The sequence below is a fragment of the Bufo bufo genome, chromosome 4, assembly GCF_905171765.1.
Source record: "Bufo bufo chromosome 4, aBufBuf1.1, whole genome shotgun sequence".
NCBI lineage: Eukaryota > Metazoa > Chordata > Amphibia > Anura > Bufonidae > Bufo > Bufo bufo.
In genome coordinates, this window is record NC_053392.1 from 98,935,438 (window position 1) to 98,963,175 (window position 27,738).

At 43.2% G+C, this 27,738-nt stretch overlaps 1 protein-coding gene and 1 long non-coding RNA gene across 2 annotated transcripts in view; both read right to left on the reverse strand.

Moving 5' to 3' along the window:
- Positions 1-27,738, reverse strand: part of TPO (thyroid peroxidase) — a 297,193-nt gene that overhangs the window by 159,265 nt on the left and 110,190 nt on the right. The window contains 1 exon segment of the mRNA XM_040429901.1: positions 1,405-1,888. Coding sequence (XP_040285835.1) covers positions 1,405-1,888 — 484 coding nt within the window.
- Positions 26,273-26,782, reverse strand: LOC120997489. The gene is made up of 3 exons (XR_005778181.1): positions 26,729-26,782; positions 26,520-26,647; positions 26,273-26,372 (listed from the first exon to the last, which is right to left on the reverse strand). It is a non-coding gene; the product is annotated as an uncharacterized LOC120997489 (long non-coding RNA).

Here is a 27,738-nt window from a genome sequence, read left to right on the forward strand (position 1 = left end):
AACTTAATTAACTTATAGGTATTACTCAGGCTTTAGAATAATATCTCTTAGTATTCAAAGTGTCAGAATTAAAAAAAAATTTCCAAGCAAATAGAATGTTTCTCAGATACAAATCAAATGGTAGGTAGACAAGTTTTTGGAGAGCTGTGTAGGGCAGTCATAGGCTAAGGCTACTGCCACACATTCAGGCGTTTTTTATGCAGTTTTTGAAGCCAAAATTAGTAGTGGATCATAACAGGAGAAAAAGTATTAGGCCCCTTTCACACGAGCAAGAATTCCACGCGGGTTCAATGCGTGATGCAAACGCATTGTGCCCTCACCGAATCCGGACCCATTAATTTAGATGGGGCTGTGTACATGTGCGTTGGTTTTCATGCATCACTTGTGCGTTGCGTAAAAATCGCAGCATGTTCTATATTCAGCGATTTTCATGCAACGCTGGCCCAATAGAAGTAAATGGAGCTGCGTGAAAATCGCATCGCATCTGCAAGCAACTGCAGATGCAATGCGTTTTTCACGTATGATCGCTAAGAGATGTTGTTTGTATACATTCAGTTTTTTATCACGCGCTTGCAAAACGCATCAAAATGCATTGCACCCACGTGATAAAAATTTAACAACTGAACGCGATTGCAGGCAAAACTGAAGGACTTTACCTGCGAAATTGTGAATTTTTCACTGAACGCATTCGCAACGCATCCGAACCAAATGTGGACACGCTCGTCTGCAAGGGGCCTTAAGAGCAGATCCAACTTATCCACTTTGTTCAATCCACGCCTAGTTTTGATTTCAAAACTGCATAATAATGCATAGTAATACTGCCAATAATGGATCACTAACAGCAGCCACTAAACCCATTATAATTCCTAAATACTGGACCAGTGTCGATGGGCAAAGCAGGATAAAGGAGGAGACAGCAGCTTCAAGGAAGCAGGGGCGGATTGGGAACTTAAAGTGGCCCTAGAAAAATTACAAAAAGTGGCCCTGTTTTGTAGTTGGGTCCAAATTTATGGACGACAGAGCTAAATACCACAGTCCATCAAAAAATATTGCCAGCAGCACAAAATACATCCCCAAAAACTTCACTGGCCGGCGGTGAGGAATGCCCAGGTAGCCCTCTGGGCATCGTCCCACCGGAAAATTTTCCTGTAAGGTCTATGGCCCATCCGCTCCTGCAAGGAAGTAATGAACATAAGAAATACCATTGCTTTTGTGCCCAAGGTGACATAAGCCACATGATAACCACCCTTGACATATACTTATTAGAAGCTGCTGCCCACTTTCAAGAAATCTACAATAGACTACTAAATCTACAATTTGTGAACTGTGAGGTTCAAACAAAACTTTTACACAGAGAACATCACTTAGAATACTGTACATATGAAAGATGCAAAATATGTCAACCTGATGAAGAGCTCCAACAATTTTCCGAGTTTCTTTGTAGGTCGTTTCAGAACTCCAGTGAGGATTGAGTTTTTTCAAAGCTCTGGCCACACGGTTGTGTTCTCTTAACCACAGTGTATGCATTGCCGCTAGGGTTATGACTTCATTTGACCTTGTTTCACCTGCAAAGAAACATTTGATTCTGTCATCATTGGCTGCATTAAGCTCTTGTATACAGGGTGACGGTGTGTCATCTACAAAAGGCATGTACTCTCGTCCGTGATCTGAATGTTGAAGGTTTACTCTCAGAAGACCTTCCTCACTGGAAAGATTCCTCACTTTATTTTCAACAGCTGCTGTGCTGCCATAGATTGTTGATGCATCAATAAATGATGTCAAAGCATTTATTTGTTCTCTTGGGCTTGTACTTGAGTCAATTCCAAACACTGCACTCTGATCTCCGGTGCCACAGGCTGCCATAGAGCGATAAAATGGTATGCATCCACTTTGGGATAAGGGGTCATTTGTGGATATCTATAGAGATAACAACAGGAAAATATGATATGTAAATTGAGGTTTGACACAACATTTATAGTTAAGTCTGCATTAAAATTACTGTAAAAAGGTTAAAAAAAAGTAACACGTTGGATTTCAACACAGATTTGCTTGGATTTTACTGACTTTTTGCCTTACAAACCTGACCTTAAAAACATGTAATCAAGTAATTGACATAGGGCTGCATCACGCAGCTCAGTGGTTAATATGGTTGTCTTACAGAACTGGGGTCATGTGTTCAAACCACTTATGGACAACATCTGCATGTTCTCATCATGTTCTCTTGAGTTTCTTCTGACACTACAAAAACCTATGAATATGAAATCGGTTTTTTTAGGATAGGAAACTGAGTTACATGTAGATGAAGGAAATAGCAGGAGCATCCCTCATCTATTTTTGTTGTGTAGACAGGCCCAACTTATAGGCTTTCCTGGGAGACTCCCTGTTAGAATAATGCCCATGTCAATTACCGGTAACAAGATTCTGTATCTCTTGGTAAAAATGGTTCTTAGCAGAGAAAAATTGGATCCTTAGTAATGGCGCTGTCGTCAGGGATTGTAAACAATGTTTTTATAGCGTATTTTATTTGATGAATGAGGGTCTGGCGACGCGTCTCGGGCAACAGCAAGTCATGTGACAAAAAAGGGTTCAGCTACATGGCGACATCTGTTGCAGCAAATTTGCCAGTTTTTTTGTAATGATAGTCAATGCAACGTGTGACATACTGTGATGCGACAAAGAACATGACTCACTGCATATCACATTGCAACACAATTGACTACCATTGCAAAAAAAATTGGGTGACACATGTAACCGCACCTTAATACTATGCAATTCAGGGTCAGGCCTATCTCTTTCTCAGATTCGCCCAATAAGATGTTGATTTGACCTGAAAAAGGGATTAGAGATGAGTGAATTTCCCAAATTTAGGGCTCATGCCCACGACCGTATGTATTTTGCGGTCCTCAAAAAACGAATCCGCCAAAAATACGGATGCCGTCCATGTACATTCCGTATTTTGCGGAGACTAAACAGCTGGCCCCTAATAGAACAGTACTATCCTTGTCCGTAATGCAGACAATAATAATAGGACACGTTCTATTTTTTTGCGGAACGGAAATACGGCCACACGGAAACAGAATGCACACGGAGCACCTTCCGTTTTTTTCCGGACCCATTGAAATTAATGGTTCCGCATATAGTCTGCAAAAAAGACGGAATGGACGCAGAAAGAAAATACGTTTGTGTTCATGAGCCCTTATTCTGAATCTGAATTGGCTGTCACATTCGATTTGAATATGTTCAAGATGTTTAACACTAAGGGTCCATTCACACATCCGTAAGTGTTCTGCGGATTCGCAAATTACGGCTACGCAAAACACGGACACTGGCAATGTGCATTCCGTAATTTGCGGACCGCACATCGCCGGCACTATAATAGAAAATGCCTAATCTTGTTCGCAATTGCGGGCAAGAATAGGACATGTTATATTTTTTTGCGGAAACGGAAGCTCGGATGAGGAAGTGCGGATCCACAAATGCGGATGTGGATGGCACATTCTGGCCCCATTGAAAATGAATGGGTCTGCACCCGTTCCATAAAATTGCAGAACGGATGCGGACCCATTTTGCGGACGTGTGAATGGACCCTAAGATAGCATTAATAATGTCAAAGTGACAGCAACATACACAGTTGAGTCACATTATTATGACTACCAGCAGCTAGATGGGCTGGGAATGACTCAATAAGGTCTTGGTAGGTAGTAACAGGTATCAGGAGCCATGTTGACTTCAGTGCATGCCATAACTACTGGATGGCTAATGGAGGAGGTTCCATAGAGTGATCACAGATGCACAATTGGGCTCAATTGTCTGGGGAATTAGGGGGCCAGGGTAGTACTTGGAAGTTTTTGTAATGCTCTTTTAACCAATGTTGGACATTTCTAACCGTGTGGCATTGTCTTGCTAGAAGTTCCCATGGAAAGTCAATTAGTATGCATGGTCGTATGTGATCTGTGATGTCATACCCAAATCAGTTGAGAGTCCCTTCCACATGGATGAGTGTGCCTAGAGAATGCCACAAAAACCTTCCCCAGACCATAACGGTGCCACCACCAGCTTGTGTTCTTCCAGCAATGGTTCAGGTTGTTTGTTCTCCATGACTCATCTGGGAAGACAACCCTTTGCCAATCAGCAGAGGTTCAATTCCAATACTGCAATGAAAATTGAAGCCTTTTCTCCTGATACAACTTTGTCAGAGGTGCAGTGACCATTCTTTTGCTTCAGAGCCTCATACCCAGTAGGGTTTGCTGAACTTTTGGTTTAGACACACATTTGGTAGCCCCTGGTTCATTTTGGCAGTGAGCTGCCCTCGTGCACCTTCGTAGTTGACATTCATCTCTCACATTAGTGGCATGTGGTGCTCAACAGTTTCCACGTTGCTTTTTTGCAATGGTGCCATAAATCCACTCATGATACACTTTGACCACAGTAGCACATGAACAGTTCCCCAACGGCGTAGGTTTAGAAATACTGACACCCTTGTCCCAAAAACCAATAATCATCCCTTTTTGCAATCCTGATAAATCACCACTTTTACCCATGACTGCAACGAGGGATATGTGTGCAGACAGCCTATCACACACCTTATGTAGAGATGTCGCGAACATAAAATTTTTCGTTCGCGGACGGCGAACGCGAATTTACACAAATGTTCGCGAACGGGCGAACCGCCATAGACTTCAATAGGCAGGCGAATTTTAAAACCCACAGGGACTCTTTCTGGCCACAATAGTGATGGAAAGGTTGTTTCAAAGGGACTAACACCTGGACTGTGGCATGCCGGAGGGGGATCCATGGCAAAACTCCCATGGAAAATTACGTAGTTGACGCAGAGTGTGGTAAGTTGAATTCGCAATGCGATTAATATAACCTGTATTAATCGCATTGCGATTACAACTTAGATCTGAGTTCCTAATGGTTGTATTGCTAGAATTGATGAATATAAGGAATATAGCACTATATTCTCAATCTTCGTTATATTCTAGCAATGCAATCATTAGGAACCCAGCTCGAAGTTGAATTCGCAATGTGATTAATATAACCTGTATTAATCGCATTGCGATTACAACTTAGTCAAATTTGTGACATTGCAGCTTCAGAATGAATCTAAGATGGATGCTGTCCTTGCTTTTTGATAGGAGGTGGGAGGGTCTGGGAGGGAGGGTATGCTGCTGATTGGCTGGAATGTGTCTGCTGACTGTGAGGTACAGGGTCAATGTTTGCTCAATGATGATGTATAGGGGGCGGACCGAACATCACATATGTTCGCCCGCCGCGGCGAACGCGAACAAGCTATGTTCGCCAGCGAATAGTTCAGGACATCTCTAACCTTATGTACCGACCAATCCAGCTCACCACACGGTACCTCCCTAATGAGCCACTGACTGCCGACATCAAGTAGGAAGTGGTCATAATACTGTGACTTAGCTGTGTATATAGCTATAGGTAAATGGATAGTAGCCTATGGTAACAAACACCTTGAAAACAGTTTAGAAACACACTATACTGTCAGATTTTTTTAAAAGAAACAATATTTCAGAAATGATCCCTTTTTGACCAGATGCCTTCTTCTCTGTCTTCTGATCTATAAAATTGAGGTTTCTATTTTCAGCTATACACGTGGAATGACGCAAAGTTATGGATTCCTAAATTAGAATTTTTGGGGAAATTTGTAATCATATTGATTTGTGTATAATTGATTTGCTCATCGCTAAAAGGGGTCGGTCTGATCCAGAGACATGCAGTTTTATTCCACAAATATTTATGCTATAAGAACATAGGGGGTCATTTATCAAACTGGTGTAAAGTAGAACTGGCTTAGTTGCCCATAGCAACCAATCAGATTCCACCTTTCATTTTGGACGGCTCCTTTGAAAAATAAAAGTGGAATCTGACTGGTTGCTATGGGCAACTAAGCCAGTTCTTCACAACAGTTTGATAAATGACCCCCTTAGTATGCAACTGCCCTGCTAACATCTGGATAGGTAATTGAAGTACTGCACTGAAGTGTGTGAGGATTCTGTGGGGCATTGACCTAGCAATTTTTTTTATTTTTATGAAAACATAACCTTAAATTTTCCACCTTTTTTGCTAATGTGTAAGGAAAGAGATAGTGTCACGGTGGGGAGTGGGGGAAACCCCACACCATGAGGTGTCAAAGGGTAAAGGGAAAAGAGTAATAAGGGAGCAGGTCACCTCCTACAGCATCCCTAATCCTCTCCCTGACTCCTCACCGTATGAGCGCACCCCGATGGTAGGACGACCCATACTCAGGATTCCTAGAGACCCTAAGCCGCCCTGGTAATCCCTCACCAAGGAGCAAGGAAGAGACGACCTCTTCATCCCAGTCATGGAGGAACAGGAGTCTCTGAGGCCAGGCTGCAAGGAGAGGTGAGCACATACAGCTAAAGGTAGTGGCGTCGCTAGGGGGGGGGGACAAGGGGGGAAATCTCCCCCCTATGTTGTTCTTTGCCCCCCCGGGTGCCCCCCCCGCTGATTCCCCCAGGTGAATACTAATGAGCGCTTCCATTATGGAAGTGCTCATTAGAACCGAGGGACCAGGAAGTGGTGAACGCTCTGTACTTACCACTTCCTGGTCCTCGGCTGTCGGCTGTGCAGGGCTGCGCACAGCATGAGGGCGCTCTGTGACCTCACGCTGTGCGCGCCAGTTCAGAGCACAGTCGACTGAGGAGAGGCAGGTGGTGTCCAGGAGCAGGAGAGGTAAGTGTTTTTTTTTTATTTTATAAAAAATGTGGCTGCTGGGGGCATAAGGGGGCTAATGATGAGAGGCAGCATATGGGGGCTAATGATGAGAGGCAGCATATGGGGGCTAATGATGAGAGGCATAATAAGTGTCATCCACAGATGCCCCCATAACAGTGTGTCTTCCACAGATCCACCATAACGTTACGCCTGCGCACTGACGAGAGACAGAAAGAAAGGGAAAGAATCCGCGGAAGCAAGCAGAGGACGGCACAGCAGACGACTGAATAGCTTCTTTTGTAAGTAAATTGTTTTATTATAAATGTATCCCTGCCTACCGCAATTCTCTCGTATTTTGTAATCTTATTTATATATACTTATTTTGTTTTTGCCCCCCCATTTTTGACTGTGGTATCTTTGTGCCCCTCCTATATATTGTTCCTAGAGTCGCCACTGGCTAAAGGAGATGGCAGGTAAGCAAAACCAATAACACACTTACCTGCCACAGACACACTGACTGGAACCCGTGAACTAGTGCTGCTGTCCACACCAACATTAGAGGACACAGCACACACCACAAACCACACAGGAACCCAGGACACCCATAGCTGCAATAAACATGAGACAGAGGAATGTCTAGTAAACATGCTGGACGCCAAACACCACCAGACATGTAACACCAAACTACGGTAGACATACAAACACCCTGAACATAACCCACTCCATACAAATAAGGACTGGAAGGGAAGGAGACACCGGGATAACATTGATGACCATAAGGGTGGCCCTCACTGGACAGATGGAATAACCAGACAAGGCGCTTAACTCCAGCACACACCAAGGCTGGAGTACAAATGACTCCTGACCTAAAGCCACAGGTATAAGAAGCACAAGTGACCACACCCAGCAAGGAAGTTAACCCTTACATCACTAGACAGGGGAAGGAAGCCACTTAAAGGGGAAGTGCACACACAAGCATACCAAACCACGTAACCACCGGCAACAGCATGCGTGGCAACCATGTCACGGCAATCACCCAGAAGGCTGGGACACTGCCACCGCATGCTCTCATGGCAACACGTTGCCGCGGGCAACCGCAAGTGTGGCAACAGTGTCACAGCGTACACCATAGGCCGTGACACTCCCACCCCTCAAAGCCCCCCCCCCCAAAAAAGGGGGAACTAAACAGAACACCCAAAAAATAACAGGGCGGCGGGGGGGGGGGGGAACAGGATCAGCGTCAGTGCAAGTAAGTCTCTAAAAGACTGCTGCCAGCCCCCGGAACCACCAAGAAACCAGGCAGCCAGCAGCCATACACCTCAGAGAGACCACACTGAACACTGTGTCCACCTCAGACCCAGTTCACACAAGGTTGCTGCGAGCAAGCATTCCAAACCAGCACACAGCCAGTACACCACAGGAATGCAGCCAGCACACAACACAAGTGACAAAACCACTGAGACATGGACAAGGGGAAGTGAGAAGATTCAGCGTCAGAGCAAGGATGTCTCTCTAAGGCTGCCGCCAGCCCCTGGAGCAACACACAGGTACCAGGGCACCAAACAGCCCAGAGAAACTGCACTGAACGCTGCGTCCACCTCAGACACGGTTCACACCAGGTCGCTGCCGCCATGCATCCCCAACCAGCACACATCCAGTACACCACAGGAATGCATCCAGCACACAACACAAGCACCTGAACCACTGAGAAATGGACGAGGAGAAACGCAAACACCAGTGACGGTTCACACCAACTGCAACCAACTGTCACAGGGAACCGCACTGTTAACAGAGTCTCACCTTTCACCCTCCCACCGGAGGATAAGCATGTGCGCCAGAAAATGGCAGGCGACATATGCTGGGCCCTCTTCCGAAGGCACCAAGCAGGGAGCCTTTGTGGTCATACTGTCACGAGGAAGTTAACCCTTACATCACCAGACAGGGGAAGGAAGCCACTTAAAGGGGAAGTGCACACACAAGCATACCAAACCACGTAACCACCGGCAACAGCATGTGTGGCAACCATGTCACGGCAATCACCCAGAAGGCCGGGACACTGCCACCGCATGCTCTCACAGCAACACGTTGCCGCGGGCAACCGCAAGTGTGGCAACAGTGTCACAGCGTACACCATAGGCCGTGACAGATAGGGAATATTTATCTAAAATAGTTTTTCTAGAGAAGTTGTGCATTTATACTAGAAAACTTGCCCAGAATTGCCCCTTAGCGGCGTTCTCCGAGGTTGTCCCATGAAAAGTATTCTACAGTTTTCAAACCAGCACCTCGATCTGAATACTTTTGTAATTGCATGCAATTAAAAATTTAGCATAGCCACCAAGTTATTCAATAAAATCAATCTGTATAGCGCCACCTGCTGTTTTTTTCTTTTCTTATTTCTTTGTCCCGCTTACTGAGAAGGCCGCACATGCTCAGTTTCATCCTTGAACTGCCTCCTGAGCTGTGATAGGGAGAGCTGAGACACGCCCCCTGAGCTGCAACAGAAAAGACACTCCCTTTGAGCTGCCAGCTTGATATGAATGGGTAGCTCTCTGGATCCATGTCAGGTACAGGGCTGGTAGTCATGTACTATATGATGTCTGATTTTTTACATTAGTCATGGGATAACCCCTTTAAGTGAGCATGGCTGAGGCACATCCGTCTTAAAAAATGACATTTACATTTGAACTTCTTTTGGCATATACAAATAAATGTTTCTATGAAATAAGTATGTTAGTGTCAGTAACGGAGTCAGGCGATTTCTGTATTTTACATTGTAAATATGTCAACCATTACTTCTATTATCCAACTTTATAAAAAAGCACAAGTGTGGCTGGTGTGACTGTGACCTATGTGCTCCCTATAGTTACACCACTGATGACACAAAGTAGGATTAAAGTAACAACAGTATATGTTTGATAGTCAAGAGAATTTCTTAAAATTCTATTCTGGTCCTATTTGACCAAATCACCTGTCCGCTTTAATTTGGGTCCGAATAATTTCTACCCAAATCAAAAGTGCCCTGATTGCCTGCCAAAGTCTTTCTTTGTTTCTCCTCTGATTGATTCCCCCAAATCAAAATACACAGAATTCTGATTCTAACAAATCCGATTTATTTTTTCAAAAACTTGGGTTGAATTTTACAAATTTCAGACTTGATTCTAAATGGAATGCTGTCACTAGATACCTTGCTACATGGAGTCATTGTAACTCTTCAGCCCCAGTGCCTTGAATATTCAGGTTTCTGCCTTAGCTTAACCCTTACCAATAGGTAAGTGATGTAAGGCAAATTATGTAATATTGTATAATGTCTTTACTATTTTTCTTTTTTCATTTAGTAGTAAAAAAAAATATGCGGAACATAATAAGTCTCACAAGAAGGAAAGTTTTCTGTGACATTTATTAAAAGTACATTAAATCTGGACGAAAATAGAATCTGGGCCTTGACGTGGGGTGGTGGTTTTAAAGAAGTGTCCGGAGGAACATAAAACTCAGTAATGATTATAAGATCATCTCCAAAGGCCCCTTATTCACTTATCTCATTAACGTAGTAAAGTGTGGATTTCCTGGGAGACTGGAGGTAAACTATCCCACCATCTGTTGGAGAACGGTATCCAGACTTAGTGAGGATCCAAGCAGCTAATAATATAATAGTTACAGATCTGTTCCCCGGTGGAAGACATTAAAAGTCCCTTGAATGTCTCGAAAATGATCTTGTTATTTACCAGTTATTTATGAAGTCTCTCCTTCCATATTGCTGTAAAGCTGCCATTTGAAGCAAGCAGAGCTTATTTATCTGCATAACATACAGGTAAAACCGCCAAATATGAGTATTAATAGATGGTAATTCAGCAGATAGAATTCATGATTATGTCTTTACGTTATTAATAGAGATGGGCGAATCGAAGTTGACTAAGTGGAATTCGATCCGTATTTCAGGAAAAATTTGATTTGCACCGAATCCGAATGTTCTCACGCTTATCGGTAACGAATCACATTTTTTCCTAACATAGCTGCTGCACGTGTTAGGATATGGAGCAAAGAACTCTGGGAACGAGGAATCACCCACAATGCCATGCATGCAGACAATCAGCAACCAGCCAGCTCTGTGATGTCACAGCCTTATAAATAGCCTCAACCAACTTGGATTCAGCCATTTTCCAATGTACTTAGTGCAGGAAGAGACGTCCGCAGGCACTAGGGACAGTGCTAGGAAAGACTTTAAAACTTTTATTTTGATGAATAGAAGTTCAGGGAAAGAGCATTAAAAGTTTAGGGAAAGGATAGGGAGGAATTATTCCACACTATGAATAACAGGGTCCAATAGGGGAGTGTACAGCCTGAGTAATAGGAACAATCCTATTATACCTTGCTGCACTGACTGGGGAACCAAATTACCATTAGGCCGAATGCACACGGCCATGTTCCGCGGCCGTGAGCGGTCCGTGGTATGCCGGCCTGGATTCCTGCTGACAGCAGTAGCGCACGGCGGCATGAAGCGCATGGCGTCATAGCAACCAATGATGCCGTGCGCTCCTGCTGTCAGCAGGAATCCAGGCCGGCATACCACGGACCGCTCACGGCCGTGGAACATGGCCGTGTGCATTCGGCCTTATACTGCTGCTTTCAGGTTTGCAATAGATGATACCTCCTGTAATTCCAGCAATTCTTTTTATTGTGGTGCAAGTGCTGTGTAATACAGCCATTAACAGGGTGTATTACTAGGAAATATTTATATGTTTTATTAGCCCTTGTGCGGTGCAGTTATATGTTCTAAAGCTTTTTTGGAGAGTATTAGTGGCAAAAAATATTATTATTTGCCGTTGTGTGGTGAAGTGAGAGAATTACAGCCCTTTTTGGCGTGTATTAGTGGGGCAAATTTTTTTTAATTATTTGCCATTCAGAGGTGCAGATATATGTTTTAAATCCTTTTTTGGCGTGTATTAGTGGTAAAAAAAAGTATTATTTGCCGTTTAGCGGTGCAGTTACATGTTACATAGTAAAATAGTAACATAGTACATAAGGCCGAAAAAAGACATTTGTCCATCCAGTTCGGCCTGTCATCCTGCAAGTTGATCCAGAGGAAGGCAAAAGAAAAACCTGTAGAAGCCAATTTTCCCCACTTTAGGGGAATAAAAAAGTCCTTCCCGACTCCAATCAGAATAACTCCCTGGATCAACGACCCCTCTCTAGTAGCTATAGCCTGTAATATTATTGCACTCCAGAAATACATCCAGATCTCTGTACTGACCCCTGATATATTTATACATAGTAATTAGATCTCCCCTCAGTCGTCTTTTTTTCTAAAGTGAATAACCCTAATTTTGATAATCTTTCAGGGTACTGTAGTTGCCCCAATCCAGTTATTACTTTAGTTGCCCTCCTCTGGACCCTCTCCAGCCCTCCTCTGCCTTGTTCACAGGAGCCCAGAACTGTACACAGTACTCCATGTGTGGTCTGACTAATGATTTGTAAAGTGGTAGGACTATGTTCTCATTACGGGCATCTATGCCCTTTTTGATGCAACCCATTATCTTATTGGCCTTGGCAGCAGCTGCCTGACACTGTTTTTTGCAGCTTAATTTGCTGTTTATTAAAATTCCTAGATCTTTTTCCATGTCAGTGTTACCGAGAGTTTTACCATTTAGTATGTGCGGTTGACTTGCATTATTTCTATCCATGTGCATAACCTTACATTTGTCAGTGTTAAACCTCATCTGCCACTTATCTGCCCAAGCCTCCAGTTTATCCAGATCGCTCTGTAGTAGTATACTGTCCTCTTCAGTGTTAATTACGTTACACAGTTTAGTGTCATCTGCAAAAATTTATATTTTACTATGCAAGCCTTCTACAAGATCATTAATAAATATATTGAAGAGAATAGGGCCCAATGCTGACCCCTGAGGTACTCCACTAGTGACAGTGACCCAATCTGAGTGTGTACCGTTAATAACCACCCTCTGTTTTCTATCACTCAGCCAGTTACTTACCCACATACAGACGTTTTCTCCCAGTCCGAGCATTCTCATTTTATATACTAACCTTTTATGTGGCATAGTGTCAAATGCTTTGGAGAAGTCCATGTTCTAAAGCCTTTTTTTGGCGTGTTTAAGTGTAAAAAAAAGGGATTATTAGCCATTTTGTGGTGAAGTGAGAAAATTACAGCCCTTTTTGGCGTGTATTAGTGGCTATAAAAAAGTATTATTTGCCGTTCAGTGGTGCAGTTATATGTTCTAAAGCTTTCTTGGCTATTATTAGTGGCAAAAAAAGTGTTTTTTGCCGTTGTGTGGTGAAGTGTGAAAATTACAGCCCTTTTTGGCGTGTATTAGTGGCAAAAAAATAAAATTATTTGAACGTTCAGCGGTGCAGTTATATGTTCTAAAGCCTTTTTTGGCGTGTATTAGTGTCACGGGAGCCAGGAAACCAAACTACATGCAAACGCAGGTGAAATAAAGTCGTTTATTTAAAGGAACATAAATAAACATTAATCAGAGACAGCGAGGTTAGGACGAAGCTGGTCAAGTTCAATGCAGGTAGTCGTCCAAGCCAGAATCAAGTCCAAGGCGGGTAGTCGTCCAAGCCGGGGTCAGGTCCAAAGCGGGTAGTCGTCCAAGCCGGGGTCAGATCCAAAGCTCCAAACGTCTGCTGATGCGGGATCTAGAGCCAGAGGAAACGTCAGCCAGGCCGGATCATACAGAGGAACACACAAGGAGCTCAGACAGCCAGAGATGCACCTTGGAGAACAAACGCAATGAACCTGAAGCCTGAGCAGACTGATATAGTCAGGTGTTGCCACATCATCACTATGCGATGCCCAGGCAGCAGGCAAGATGCGCTCAGAGGTTTTAAAAGATTGCAGTCTGCACATGTCCAAAATGGCGCCACCATGAGAACAAGGTAAGACTTTGACAGTACCCTCCCCTCAATGGGCCCTCCTCCACGGAGCAAAAAATGGTTTCTGCGGAAAGTGAGCATGGAAAGCACGGAGAAGGGCGGGCGCCCGAACATGAGCGGAGGAAACCCAAGAGCACTACTCAGGACCATAACCTTTCCAGTGAACCAGGAATTGGACTCGACTTCGTAGCAGACGAGAATCCAGGATGCTGCTAATCTCATACTCCTCATTATTGCCCACAGGAATGGGACAAGGGTGAGGAAGGGAGGCGGTATAGCCATTGCAAACCAGTGGCTTCAAAAGTGACACGTGGAAGACGTTGGAGATACGCATGCCAGGAGGAAGGTTAAGGGTATAGGCAACCGGGTTCACCTTACGGAGGATGCGAAAAGGTCCAACAAAATGTGGGGCCAGTTTCGAAGCAGGTACCTTAAGGTTGAGATTACGAGTCGATAACCACACCCTCTCCCCAACTCGGTACGAAGGAGCAGGCAAACGTCTCCGGTCAGCCTGGAGCTTCAGACGATGAGCAGAAACCAGTAACAACTCTTGAATCCACATCTAAGAGGAACGGAGGGCACGAAGATGATCCTCCACAGCCGGAATGTCCTGTGGCAAGAACGACTCAGGCAACACAGAGGGCTGGAAACCAAAACTCACCATAAACTGAGACATTCCGGAGGATGAGTTGATGGCAGAGTTCCTGGCAAACTCCGACCAGGGCAATAGATCAACCCAATTGTCATGATGGTCAGAGATATAGCAGCGGAGAAATTGCTCCAGGGCTTGGTTGGAACGTTCAGCGGCACCATTAGACTGAGGATGGTAGGCTGAGGAGAAGGAGAGGTGAACAGCCAACTGAGAACAAAAGGCACGCCATAACCTAGAGACAAACTGTCTCCCACGGTCTGAGACAATCTCATTAGGCAACCTGTGTAAACGGAAGACCTCCCTGGCAAACACTGAGGCCAGCTCCTGAACAGTAAGCAGCTTCTTAAATGGAACACAGTGGCACATCTTGGAGAACCGATCGACAACCATGAGGATAACCGTGCAACCTCAGGATGCAGGAAGTTCCACAATAAAGTCCATGGCCAGGTAAGACCAGGGACGCTCCCCATTGGGAATGGGATGCAGTAGACCCAAGGGTAGGCAGCAGGAAGATTTGTTCTGCGCACAAACAGAACACACAGCCACATACGCGGCAACATCAGTGCGGAGGGACGGCCACCAGAACTGACGGGAAACAGCCCAGGACATCTGGTTCTTATCAGGATGACCGGCAGTCCTTGAATTGTGGTACGTGTGCAGCAGCTTGATGCACAACCCCTCAGGCACAAAAAAATTGCCAGCAGGTCTCACCATGGGTGCATTGTACTGAGCAGCCAAGATCCGTTACCCAAGGAGAGGTCAAGTTGGTGCGGATAGCAGCCAGGATATGATCTGAAGGTATGACTGGCGTCGGCACGGAGTCCTCCCTGGACAACTCAGAATACTGGCGAGACAAGGCATTAGCCTTAAATTCTTGGAACCGGGCAAATAGGAGACCACATAGTTAAAACGAGACAAAAATAACGTCTATCTAGCCTGACGGGGTGAGAATGAGAACCGGAACCGCAGAACCTTTGAGCAAGTATCTCCACTATTTGAGATCCAGGATGATAGCCAAGAACTCTCTGTCTCCAATCTCGTAATTGCATTCTGCTGGAGACAGCTTCTTAGAGTAGAACCCACAAGGAAGCAAGGGTGTCCGACGCTGCGACAGGAGGACGCCTACTCCTGTCTCAGACGCATCCACCTCTAGGACAAAGGGCAATCCAGGATGAGACAGAATCGGAGCCAAAGCAAAAGCAGACTTGAGGCCCTCAAAAGCCTGGGAAGCATCAGGCGTCCAATTGTGGGGATCGCTGCCCTTCTTAGTCAGATCTGAGATGGGTTTGGCCAATGCGTAAGAGTTCCTGATAAAGTTGCGATAATAGTTAGCAAACTCAAGGAAACACTGAATGGAACGGAGACCACTGGGGCGAGGCCATTGCAGAACTGCCGAAACCTTCTGAGGGTTCATGGAGAACCCTTCAGCAGAAATGATATAGCCCAAGAAAGCAACCTGAGACAGGTGAAATTCACATTTCTCAAGCTTACAGAAAAGCCCCTTCCTACGTAACCGTTGAAGCACCTGCAGGGACCAGAAACGGGTACACTGACGCCACTTATGCAGTGGGCCAGGATACGTGTTTTTTAAAGTTCTGTTCTTGTCATGATGCCAATTGCAGCGTGCGCAGGGTACTACCCCAGGGACCTCTACCGGAGTAAGCGGCGGATGTCTACTCCACATCTTGGCTTGCCAGTAGCTGCTGACCATCTTCTTGCAGCTCGTCCTCACTGTATGGTGGAGCTGAGCCCACAGCATACAATACTTCTCTGGATGAGGGACCAGAAAAGGATAGAGGCAGGTTGAGGACAGGTGAGGGCACAGGGCCTGCTTCCGGGCCATGCCAACTAACGGTTGTGTCTGACAAACCCACTGACTCTTGGTTGGGGGTGTCTGATGTCAGTTGGGACGAAGTGGATGACCGTGTTAACCATTCAAAAACCGCTGGGTTGCTGGTCAAGACACAATCGCTAGCTGACATTGGGAGCTCAGGCCTCTGGAAGTGACCCCTGCTGCCATGGCCCTTTACTCTGCTGCGACCTCTGCCTGCTCCAGAAACATTTATGTCTCTGCCACTTCCCTATGCAGGGCCTGCCACTTGTCTGTCTGACATACTGTTAGATCAAATAAATAATCAAAAAGGAAATTAAAACACCCCAAAAAACTTAGTAATTTTCTCACTTCAGCACACTATCTAATAAGCCCTTTTTTTTTTACCACTAATACATGCCAAAAAGGGCTGTAATTTTCTCACTTCACCACACTACAACAAATACTTTTTTGTGCCACTAATACACGCCAAAAAGGGCTTTAGAAGATATAACTACACCGCTGAACGGCAAATAGGCCTTTATTTCTTTCCACTTATACACGACACAAAAGGCTTTAAAACAGATACAGTTGCAAGAAAAAGTATGTGAACCCTTTGGAATGATATGGATTTCTGCACAAATTGGTCATAAAATGTGATCTGATCTTCATCTAAGTCGCAACAATAGACAATAACAGTCTGCTTAAACTAATAACACACAAAGAATTAAATGTTACCATGTTTTTATTGAACACACCATGTAAACATTCACAGTGCAGGTGCAAAAAGTATGGGAACCCTTGGATTTAATAACTGGTTGAACGATATGCAATGCTGACGTGATGACGTAGACAGAGTACGTCACGCTCTCCGCTCTCCCCGTGGCTCGGCTATCCCGTTACTCGGACCCCTCTGATCCTCCTGGCGTCTCTATGATGGTTCCCAGCCCTACGTTCTCTATGGCTGCGGGGGTATGTGCTGCTGCCTAGCCAGTGATTTCCCTCTGTCCGCTTGCTGAGTGTGCCGCTTCTGCTGATCCTCCCCCTTCCTCTCTGCACCGCTGTGACTAATCCTTGTGACTAACCAACCAACCAACTCCGCTGTGTTCACCTCGACTGATGGGCTGCTGGACGGGCTGTTGGACCTCATCTGGGAGCTCCGTCTGACCCCCCCTCCTACGTCTGACCTCCTTCCTCACCCTTGTATTCCCCGGCGCTGTCGATTCTCTTCCCCTCCGTCCCGCGTTCTGTGTGACTAATCTCGCCGTGACTGTGAGTAACTCCGTTGCAATTGGAAGTTTGCAGGACGGACTTTGCTTGGTTTTTTTTTTGCCTGACTCCCCCGTTATATCTGACCTCCCCCCTATGCCTCTAGGTTTTGTGGATCCCTCTCCCCTCCTCCTATGTACTGCTGGAACTAACCTTGCTGTTTAAGTCTTGCTGAGATCACATCGGCTGATGGGCTTTTGGAGATTGCAATCTGCTCCCTTTGTTTGCTGTCTCCCCTATGCCCTCTCCCCTCGATACTAATTACTAAGTAAAATTGCTTTATTACTCCAGAAATACATTCAAGGGCTTAGTACTACTTAAAGTATAAAGCTATAAAGCTGTAAAGCTGAAAAAAAAAAAAAAAGGGAAAAGAAAATAAGTAATTAGGGATAAGGGGGAGGAAAAGAAGGAAAAAAATAAAAATAAAAAAGGTGAAATAAAACGAAGAAAAGAAGAAGAAAAGGGAGGAGAAAAAAAGGAGGAGAGAAGAGAAAGGAGGGAAGGGGGACAAGAGGAGAGAAAAGAGAAAAGAGAAAGGCGAGGGGAAAGAAAGGAAGGAAAAAGAAAAGAAAAAAAAGAAAGAAAAAAAAAAAGAAGAGAAAAGGGGAAAAAAAAGGGGGGGGAGAAGAAAGGAAAGAGAAAAAGAAGAAAATAAATAAATAAATAAAAAATAAATAAATAACAACGTAAAAGGAGAGAAAAAAAAAAAAAAAAAGAAAAGGAAAAGAGGAAAGCCGTAAACAAAAGGAGGAAAAAGAAAGAAGAGGGGGAGAAAGAGGGAGGAAAAAAAAATAAAAAATAAGAGACCAAGGATATACAACAACAAGGCATGGCTCCAAAAGCTAGTAGACGCTTGGCCGACTTCTCCGGTCAGAAACCGGGGTCAAAAACTTTTGAAACAATAAAAATATATCAGTTTCTGAGGTCCCCGAGGGTTAATACGAGGGGCGGACAAAAGGATCTTGCCTCCAAAAAAAATTACGACTCTGAGGTGACTGGGTTAGAACCACAAAAAGCTTCCAGATACCCTGAAGAGGAAGAGGGTATAATGGGAGAAGTTATCCCTAATGATAATTCCTCTCCGCTAGAGGAAATATTGCTAGCGGTTAAACAAAATGGGGATTTAATACAAGTTGTTACAACTCAACTTGGGTTTATCCAAGTCGATGTGGGACTAATAAAAGATGATTTGTCCAAAATGCGAGACAGAGTTAACAATCTGGAGAGCTCCGTCGCCCTGATACAGAATGAATCCCAAAAAACAAACTCTGAAATCTCCACACTGAAATCAGAGTGTAGCCTTTTGGAAAAAAAGGTGGTGGACCTTGAGGATAGATCACGAAGATACAACGTGAGAATAATAGGGATCCCTGAGGGCGCTGAAGTGAAGAACCCAACCGAATTCATACAGAAGCTAATTTTTGAGAATTTTGGGAAGGACTCGTTCTCCCCATTGTTTATGATAGAAAGAGCTCATCGGGTCCCAGGGGGTAAACCAAACCCAGGGAGACAACTTCGGACATTTCTTGTCAAGCTACTGGTCATAGGGGATAAAGATATGCTATTGAGAAGGGCGAGGGAATGTTCACCGGTTGTATATAATGGTAATAGAGTGGCCTTTTTTCCAGACTTCTCAAAGGACATACAAGAAAAGAGACGCACATTTATGACGGTAAAAAAGAGGCTAAGAGAAAGAGATATTAAATACTCTCTTATGTTCCCAGCAAAATTGCGGATTATTTCTAAGGATAAAACCCTTTTTTTCGATACCCCGGATGAAGCCGTGGACTGGCTTGAACAAAATGATCTATGATCCAATCGCTTTAGGATTTAGTGGGAACAATAATTGTTATGGGGCTTATACCCCCAATTTTGTTTCTCTTTGCTTCCTAATAGGGGTGGTCGAGCGGGGGGAGTGTGGGAGGGATGGTCATAGGAGAGAAATCTACTACAATATGTGGTGGATTACCTGTATGGGGGGGTGGGGGTCAGGGGTGGGGTTGAGCTGTGGTGCGTCCAAAAATTTTATTTTATTTTATTTATTTATTTACTTTATTTTATTTATTTATTTATTTATTTTTTGGTTTTGTCCGACCTAACCGCTTTTGATAATGTCGACTAGAATTATTGCCTGGAATATACGCGGTCTGGGGGACAGAGGAAAAAAACAAGCGGTTTTTGATTTGACACGGGTCCACTTACCAGCAATAGTATGCTTGTTAGAGACCCATCTCACTGAAGAAACTTCCAGGGTGGTCGGCAGGGGATGGGCTTCGCATTCGTATCATTCTACTTTTTCCAGTTACTCAAGAGGTGTTACTGTCTTGGTACATAGACTGATTGATTTCGCTTGTGAGGCATCCTCTGTCGACCATCAGGGGAGATATATCTTCCTATATTGTAGATTAAGGGGGAAGACATGTATTTTGGCTTTTGTTTACATTCCACCGCCATTTTCCTTTTTGGTTCTTAATTCCTTGTTATTATTTATGGATAAATGGCCAGAGTGTCCAACATTGATTATTGGCGATTTCAATTGTGTTATTGATCCTCTACGTGATAGGGTCTCTACGAGTGTCAAGGGAGACAGTCCGGTCCAGGGGTCTCCCCTGGCACGGGTTTGCTCTGAGGCTGGTTTTGAAGATGTCTGGGGATACTTAGGACAGGGGAAAAGGGCTTTTTCATGCTTTAGCAAAGCAGGTAAATCTATGTCCAGAATAGATCTTGCACTGATAAGTAGTAAACATGTGAAATTGGTAAAACGAATGAAATATGAAACAAGGTCAATATCGGACCATTCACCGTTAGTCCTTGAACTCTGTTTAACCCAGGAAAGATATACACAAAAACCCCCTTTCAGATTAAACCCTTATTGGTTATCAGTGATAAAGACACATGAAATAATTCAGAAGGAAATTGTCCGTTTCTGGGATAACAACTATGGCTCAGCGAAAATTCAAGTGGTATGGGATACCCTTAAGGCGTATATGAGGGGAATGATGATTAGTAATATTGCGAATCTCAGAAAGGAGTATGGGAAAAAACAGAAATATTTAGAAGAACTTGCATCACTGGCGACACAATCTTCTATATGAATAAGACGGAGGAGAATAGGAAAGTATGCAAAGAGCCACACAAGTATACTCTAACTTTTTATTGGATAAGGCCCAACAATCCCTTTTTTTTAAGGGGCAAAAATACTTTACGGAGTCAGGGCGACCTGGTAAACTCTTGTCCAGAGTGATCTCAAGTCACCAATCTAAAAAATACATAGATAAGGTTCGACTGAGTAATGGTAGGATGGTTAGTGGACAGGGTCCTGTAGAGGAGGCCTTTGTGGATTATTTCCTGGATTTGTATAAGGCTGAATCTAAGATCACAGATGATAAGATGGATTCGTATCTTGATGGCATTGCTTTTTCAACTATCACTGAAGTGCAAAGGAAAGCACTTGAACTAGAGATCTCAATTCAGGAACTGGAGGGAGCTATTAAACTATGCTCAGCCAACTCCACCCCTGGTTCAGATGGACTTCCATATGAATTTTATAGTAAATACGGGGATTGTATTCTCCCTAGATTGCTGGAGGTTTTTTCTGAATCAGTGGAGGACGGGAAGTTGCCAGACTCAATGATGGAAGCTGTAATAACATTAATTCCAAAAAAAGGAAAGGATCCACTAGATATAGAATCTTATAGACCAATCTCACTGCTGAATGCAGATGTTAAGCTTCTTGCGAGGGTTCTAGCCACAAGGCTCTCTAGGGTTGTTTTCTCTATTATACATCCGGATCAGAATGGCTTTATTCAAAACAAGGGTACCCATCATAATCTGCATCGGCTTTTTTCCAATATACAGGCCCCTGGGGGGACCGCTCGATCCATCCTGTCACTGGATGCCTCTAAGGCCTTTGACAGGGTGGAGTGGCGCTTCCTCTGGAAGGTTCTGGCAAGGATGGGCTTTGGGGAAAAATTTATAGGTATTCTCAACTACTTTATAGATCCCCTAGGCAAAACTAAGTTTAAATGGGACCTTGACTACTAGCATTGATTTAAACAGAGGGACGCGGCAGGGCTGTCCACTTTCCCCATTGTTATTTGACATCTATATTGAAACCCCTTGCGATGGCCATTAGGCAGGACGATCGGGGTTAAAGGATTCGGTACGTTAGGAGTGCAAGACCGCATCTCTTTATATGCGGATGATGTTCTTTTTTTTATAGACCACACGGAAATAACTCTTCCTAGAATTATTCAAATGGTTAAAGCATTTGGTGAGGTGTCCGGTCTTCTTATAAACTGGTCTAAGACCAGTCTGATGCCAATAGACCCACTGCCACAGAAAGAGGTTCTCGTAACACAGTTGGACATCGTTGACACTTTTCAATATTTGGGCTTGAATATATCACCCCGGGTGGAAAATTTTGTACAACTTAATTTGATCCCCACAATGGCAAGGATTAGAGCTAAAATAGGGATCTGGTTGAAACTTCCCCTATCTAGAGCTGACCGAGTTTCACTGGTCAAGATGGTGATACTACCACAACTTCTCTATCTGCTTAGGAATTCACCTATTTGGATTCAAGATAAATACTTTAAACTCATGGAAAGAATAATTAATGATTTAATATGGGGAAGAAAACGAGTTCGATTAAAGTTGGAATATCTGTATAAATCACTGGAGTGTGGGGGTCTAAATCTCCCTTATTTTAAAGGTTATTTTATTGCAGCTCAGTTATTGATGTGCTACGAATCAGAAAATAGTGCACTGTTAGGGAAGTTGGTAGGGAGCTACGCTCATAATAATATATTTACACTTTTGGAATCCGGGCTATTGAAGATCTATGAGCTGGGCTACAGAGAGACTATAAAGCTGCTCCTGAAAGTGTGGGCTACTACTAGGACATGGTTGAAGGTAAAAGATTCACTTACATTCACGCCTCTTTGGCACAATGTCTACCTACAAAGGTTAGATGATATTGCAGCTGACACATTTTGGCAAAGGAACAACCATTTTGTATATCTCACAGGTAGTTAGGGATGGAGACATTAAGCCATTTATAGAGATGACACATAATATAGAAAATTTTTCATGGTTTAGGTATTTTCAATTGCGTTCAGTACTATCTAGTCTGGACGATAAATTGGTGTTGGAAATAGATAGTTCATCTTTTTTGAATGATTGGGTAGGGGATACACTGTCTAGAATAAAGATCTCAAATATATATAAGCGATTACTTAAGGCACGTTTTAGTGATACCAGTCACCAGGACAAAGAGCATGGGAGGTGGATTGTCCGAATATACAATCGAGAAGGGTGGGAGAATATTTTTGGGAATTTAGGTTCACTATCCTGAACTTCAACATGTTGATAGTACATTTTTATATCTGCCACAGATTATATATTACTCCTTTATGGATGAATAAATGTGGACTAAGGGATACGTCTAATTGCCCTAAATGTGACACTTTAGGAGCGGATTATCTTCATATGATCTGGACCTGCCAAGAACTCATAAACTATTGGAACAGCATCAATAATTTTATCAGGTACAAACTAAAAATACGAATCCCTTTTGAACCTCATCTATTCTTGCTTAATGATCTTTCCAAAATAGATAATCCTAAGTATCAAAAGATTTTTCTGGGTAGGATATTGATGCTGGCCCGAGTTCTGGTTAGTCGGACCTGGTTTGCTCGTTATACTCCAGATATAAATACATGGGTAAACCTTATTGACAATGTAAAAAACTATGAGAAAATCATCTTTAAACAGAGGGGAGCTGATGATAAGTGGACTAAGATATGGGGTGGTTGGAGGATTTGATTAGTTGTGAAAATTGTGGTTGCTGTGTTTTTTTTTTTTGTTTTTTTTTTGTTTTTTTTGTCGCACCACAGGTAAGGGGAGGGGGGTGGGAAAAAGGGAAGGGAAAAAATTTATTTTTTGTATTTTCTCTTGTATTGTAACTTGTTTGATATATTAAATAATAAAGATAATTAAATGAAAAAAAAAAATAACTGGTTGAACCTCCTTTGGCAGCAATAACTTCAACCAAACGTTTCCTGTAGTTGCAGATCAGACGTGCACTGTCAGGAGTAATTCTTGACCATTCCTCTTTACAGAACTGTTTCAGTTCAGCAATATTCTTGGGATGTCTGGTGTGAATTGCTTTCTTGAGGTCATGCCAAAGCATCTCAATCGGGTTGAGGTCAGGACTCTGACTGGGCCACTCCAGAAGGCGTATTATCTTCTGTTTAAGCCATTCTGTTGTTGATTTACTTCTATGTTTTGGGTCGTTGTCCTGTTGCAACACCCATCTTCTGTTGAGCTTCAGCTGGTGGACAGATGGCCTTAAGTTCTCCTGCAAAATGTCTTGATAAAACTTAGGAATTAATTTTTCCTTCAATGTAGCAATCATCAAGGCCCCTGATGCAGCAAAGCAGCCCCAAACCATGATGCCCCCACCACCATACTTCACAGTTGGGATGAGGTTTTGATGTTGGTGTGCTGTGCCTCTTTTTCTCCACACATAGTGTTGTGTGTTTCTTCCAAACAACTCAACCTTGGTTTCATCTGTCCACAGAATATTTTGCCAGTACTGCTGTGGAGTATCCAGGTGCTCTTGTGCAAACTGTAAACGTGCAGCAATGTTTTTTTTGGACAGCAGTGGCTTCCGCTGTGGTATCCTCCATGAAAATCTATTCTTGTTTAGTGTTTTACATATCGTAGATTCGCTAACAGGGATGTTATCATATGCCAAAGACTTTTGTAAGTCTTTAGCTGACACTCTAGGATTCTTCTTCACCTCACTGAGCAGTCTGCGCTGTACTCTTGCAGTCATCTTTACAGGACGGCCACTCCTAGGGAGAGTAGCAGCAGTGCTGAACTTTCTCCATTTATAGACAATTTGTCTTACCGTGGACTGACGAACAGCAAGGCTTTTGAAGATACTTTTATAAACCCCTTTCCAGCTTTATGCAAGTCAACAATTCTTAATCGTTAGGTCTTCTGAGAGCTCTTTGTGCGAGGCATCATTCACATCAGGCAATGCTTCTTGTGAAAAGCAAACCCAGAACTGGTGTGTGTTTTTTATAGGGAGGGCAGCTGTAACCAACACTCCAATTTATCTCATTGATTGGACTCCAGTGGCTGACACCCTCACTCCAATAGCTCTTGGAGATGTCATTAGTCTAGGGGTTTCACATACTTTTTCCACCTGCACTGTGAATGTTACCATGGTGTGTTCAATAAAACATGGCAACATTTAATTCTTTGTGTGTTATTAGTTTAATCAGACTGTGATTGTCTATTGTTGTGACTTAGATGAAGATCAGATCACATTTTATGACCAATTTGTGCAGAAATCCATATCATTCCAAAGGGTTCACATACTTTTTCTTGCAACTGTAACTGCACTGCTGACCGGCAAATATATTTTTTGTTTTTCCACTAATACACGCCACAAAAATCTTTGAAACATAACTCCACCACTGAGCAGCAAATATATTTTTTGTTTTTCCTCTAATACACGCCACAAAATGCTTTAGAACAGAAAACTGCACTGCTGAGCGGAAAATATATATATATTATTTTTTCCACTAATACACGCCACAAAAGGATTTACAACAGATAACTGCACCGCTGAGCGGCAAATATATGTTTTCTTTTTCCCCTAATACACGTCACAAAAGGCTTTACAACATAGTCAAAAGAACCACCCTATGAATGCACATCCAACAATAACCAAGTAATAAAATATATAAAGTTTATTAGACACATCAACAAACACACATTTTAAAATTGTATACAAAAATGAACAGCGTGTCGGTGTGAGAATAAATATCACCGACACATACAGAGACCACTGAACGTCCACTAAGTAGGGACATACAATATAACCCAGCTATATACAACATGCACCTATAAACAGCATAGAGAAAATATAAGATAAGGTAAGGCCACTAATGAATAAAGAAAACAGACCACAATAAGGTCAGGTAACAAGAGCCAAAACCTGTGTGAGCAGCTGGAGCAGTGGACCTGAATGAATGAGAAATGGGCATTTCTCATTCATTCAGGTCCACTGCTCCAGCTGCTCACACAGGTCTTGGCTCTTGTTACCTGACCCTATTGTGGTCTGTTTTCTTTATTCATTAGTGGCCTTACCTTATCTTATATTTTCTCTATGCTGTTTATAGGTGCATGTTGTATATAGCTTGGTTATATTGTATGTCCCTACTTAGTGGACGTTCAGTGGTCTCTGTATGTGTCGGTGATATTTATTCTCAAGTCCAGCTATGCAATAACCCTTTATAGACAGATTGCACTTTTAATAATATTCCACAACAAAAAAGTTCCACCAATGTCCCGATGTACATGGATCCACCAAGAAATAAAATGCTCATTAATAGATAGGGGAACTATCCCTGAGTGCATGCCCTAAGGCTAGACCCTCTTGCCCAGGGGCGACCCCTGATGGTGGGGACCCCTGCCCTCGATTCTAGGCTAGCAACTCCTATATTGCCCCTATTTTTAAGTGGGCTAATATTATAAAGACTAAGGTGGATCATGTACATCCCGACAAATAGGCCCCAACACACATCAAACAATGCCACCACTGTATACAGCCCTAAAGGTATGATTAACCAAGAGGTACAGGGAGCATGAGACTAACTAATTAAAACGACACCCTAATTTGATGTCTCCGATATCCAGAAAATATTAAATGACTAACCCCAACGCGTTTCCCCCACGGTGTGGGATCATCAGGGAGGTGAATAATTTATATAACTAGTTCAGATAGATGAAAAGTAATAGACTGAAAGACGTAGAACGATGGAGACCCAGAATATACTAGGGGTATCAATATATTCCAAATATTGGAATCATCTAATGCCGTTCAGCATTCAGTGTTGTCAAATCACCAAACAACAATGAAATTAAAAATGGATCAGATGGTATTATTAGGAGGAGAGGGAGGAAGAGTAAATATCGCATCCACTGGCATGTGAGTCCAAATCACGCGTAAGTTGAATTCAAGGTAGATATCTGCAAAGAGAAAAAGATACACATATATATATATATATATATATATATATATACATGTATATATATACTAATGTATGAACACCTCTAATTCTTATTAGGTGAATAACCGCCACCAGAATTATGAGCCCCATCAAGGGGATAACTCACTGTGTCCGGGGATAGCTCAGTGTATGAGATAGACACAGTTTGTCCTGCAAGACAAGCCATCCCGACTATATGTCACCATAAAGATAATGGTGTCCACCGTGTCCATATAAGTTTAATGATGCGATAAACTAGAACAAAAGCATATATAGTATTGCTGATAGATTGTTCAACTAACGGAAACACCACGGAAATCAAGGGAATAAGGATACCTTTGATACGTTATTGATAGGGTAGACATCATCCCCAGGTAAGTGGCCTGTCCATTGTGGTTCTCCTGAACGGCAGAAAACGTATATTAAAGCATACACATAGCAGTGACCTATTCCTGTACCAGGAACATGTTTGCAGGGATTACTCTTTTTTAGAGAAGAGTGTGATGCCCTATCAATTACGAGACCGTGGTCGGACGGACAGGGGTCAATAGCGGACCTCCAAATCATTAATTTGTCAGCTAGGGGCCTCACTCCGGAAGAGGTGGGGGTCCTTAAGAGGGGTCTGTCCTTTGTACCTACCACTAACTTCAATTTGTTCTCGTGGACTAGGGACCTTCACCTCTTCTGCAGGAGGCTCAAGTGGCATAAGTTCTTTAAGGTTTCAAATAGGGAGACGTGTAATAGACTTGGCCTGGAGGAGGGTGACTTTGATGACCTTCAGACTCTTACTGAACTTAATAGAGACCATACCGTATCACGGGTTCAGGCCCCTTTACCACTCTGAAACCTAAAAGTAAAAGAATGCCTCCCCCTGCAAATTACGAGCATGTGGATATTTTTTTACAAATGGTGACGAATGACCTTGAACAACTTTAAAATCTTGGTCCAAAATCCTTTAACCTCTCTTTGATCGAGATGCAGGCACTAAAATCGCTTGAACAAGATCGCACCATTGTAATAAAACCATCAGATAAGGGGGGCAACCTGGTTGTCCTTGATAATGATATATATATGCACATGTGTCTTGACCTCTTGAAGGACAGAGAGGGTTATATGATCCTGCCGACCAACCCCACCCAGTCCTTTCTGACGGAATTAAACAGATTTTATTAATTGGCTCGGATGAAAAAGTGATCAGTGTATCTGAATTCAAATTCCTACTGCCCACCAAACCCCTGATAGCGACCTTCTACGGGCTCCCCAAGATCCATAAAGGGGTTACCCCGTTGAAGGGACGCCCAATAGTATCAGGGGTCAACTCATTGACACAGAATTGTGGGGTATAT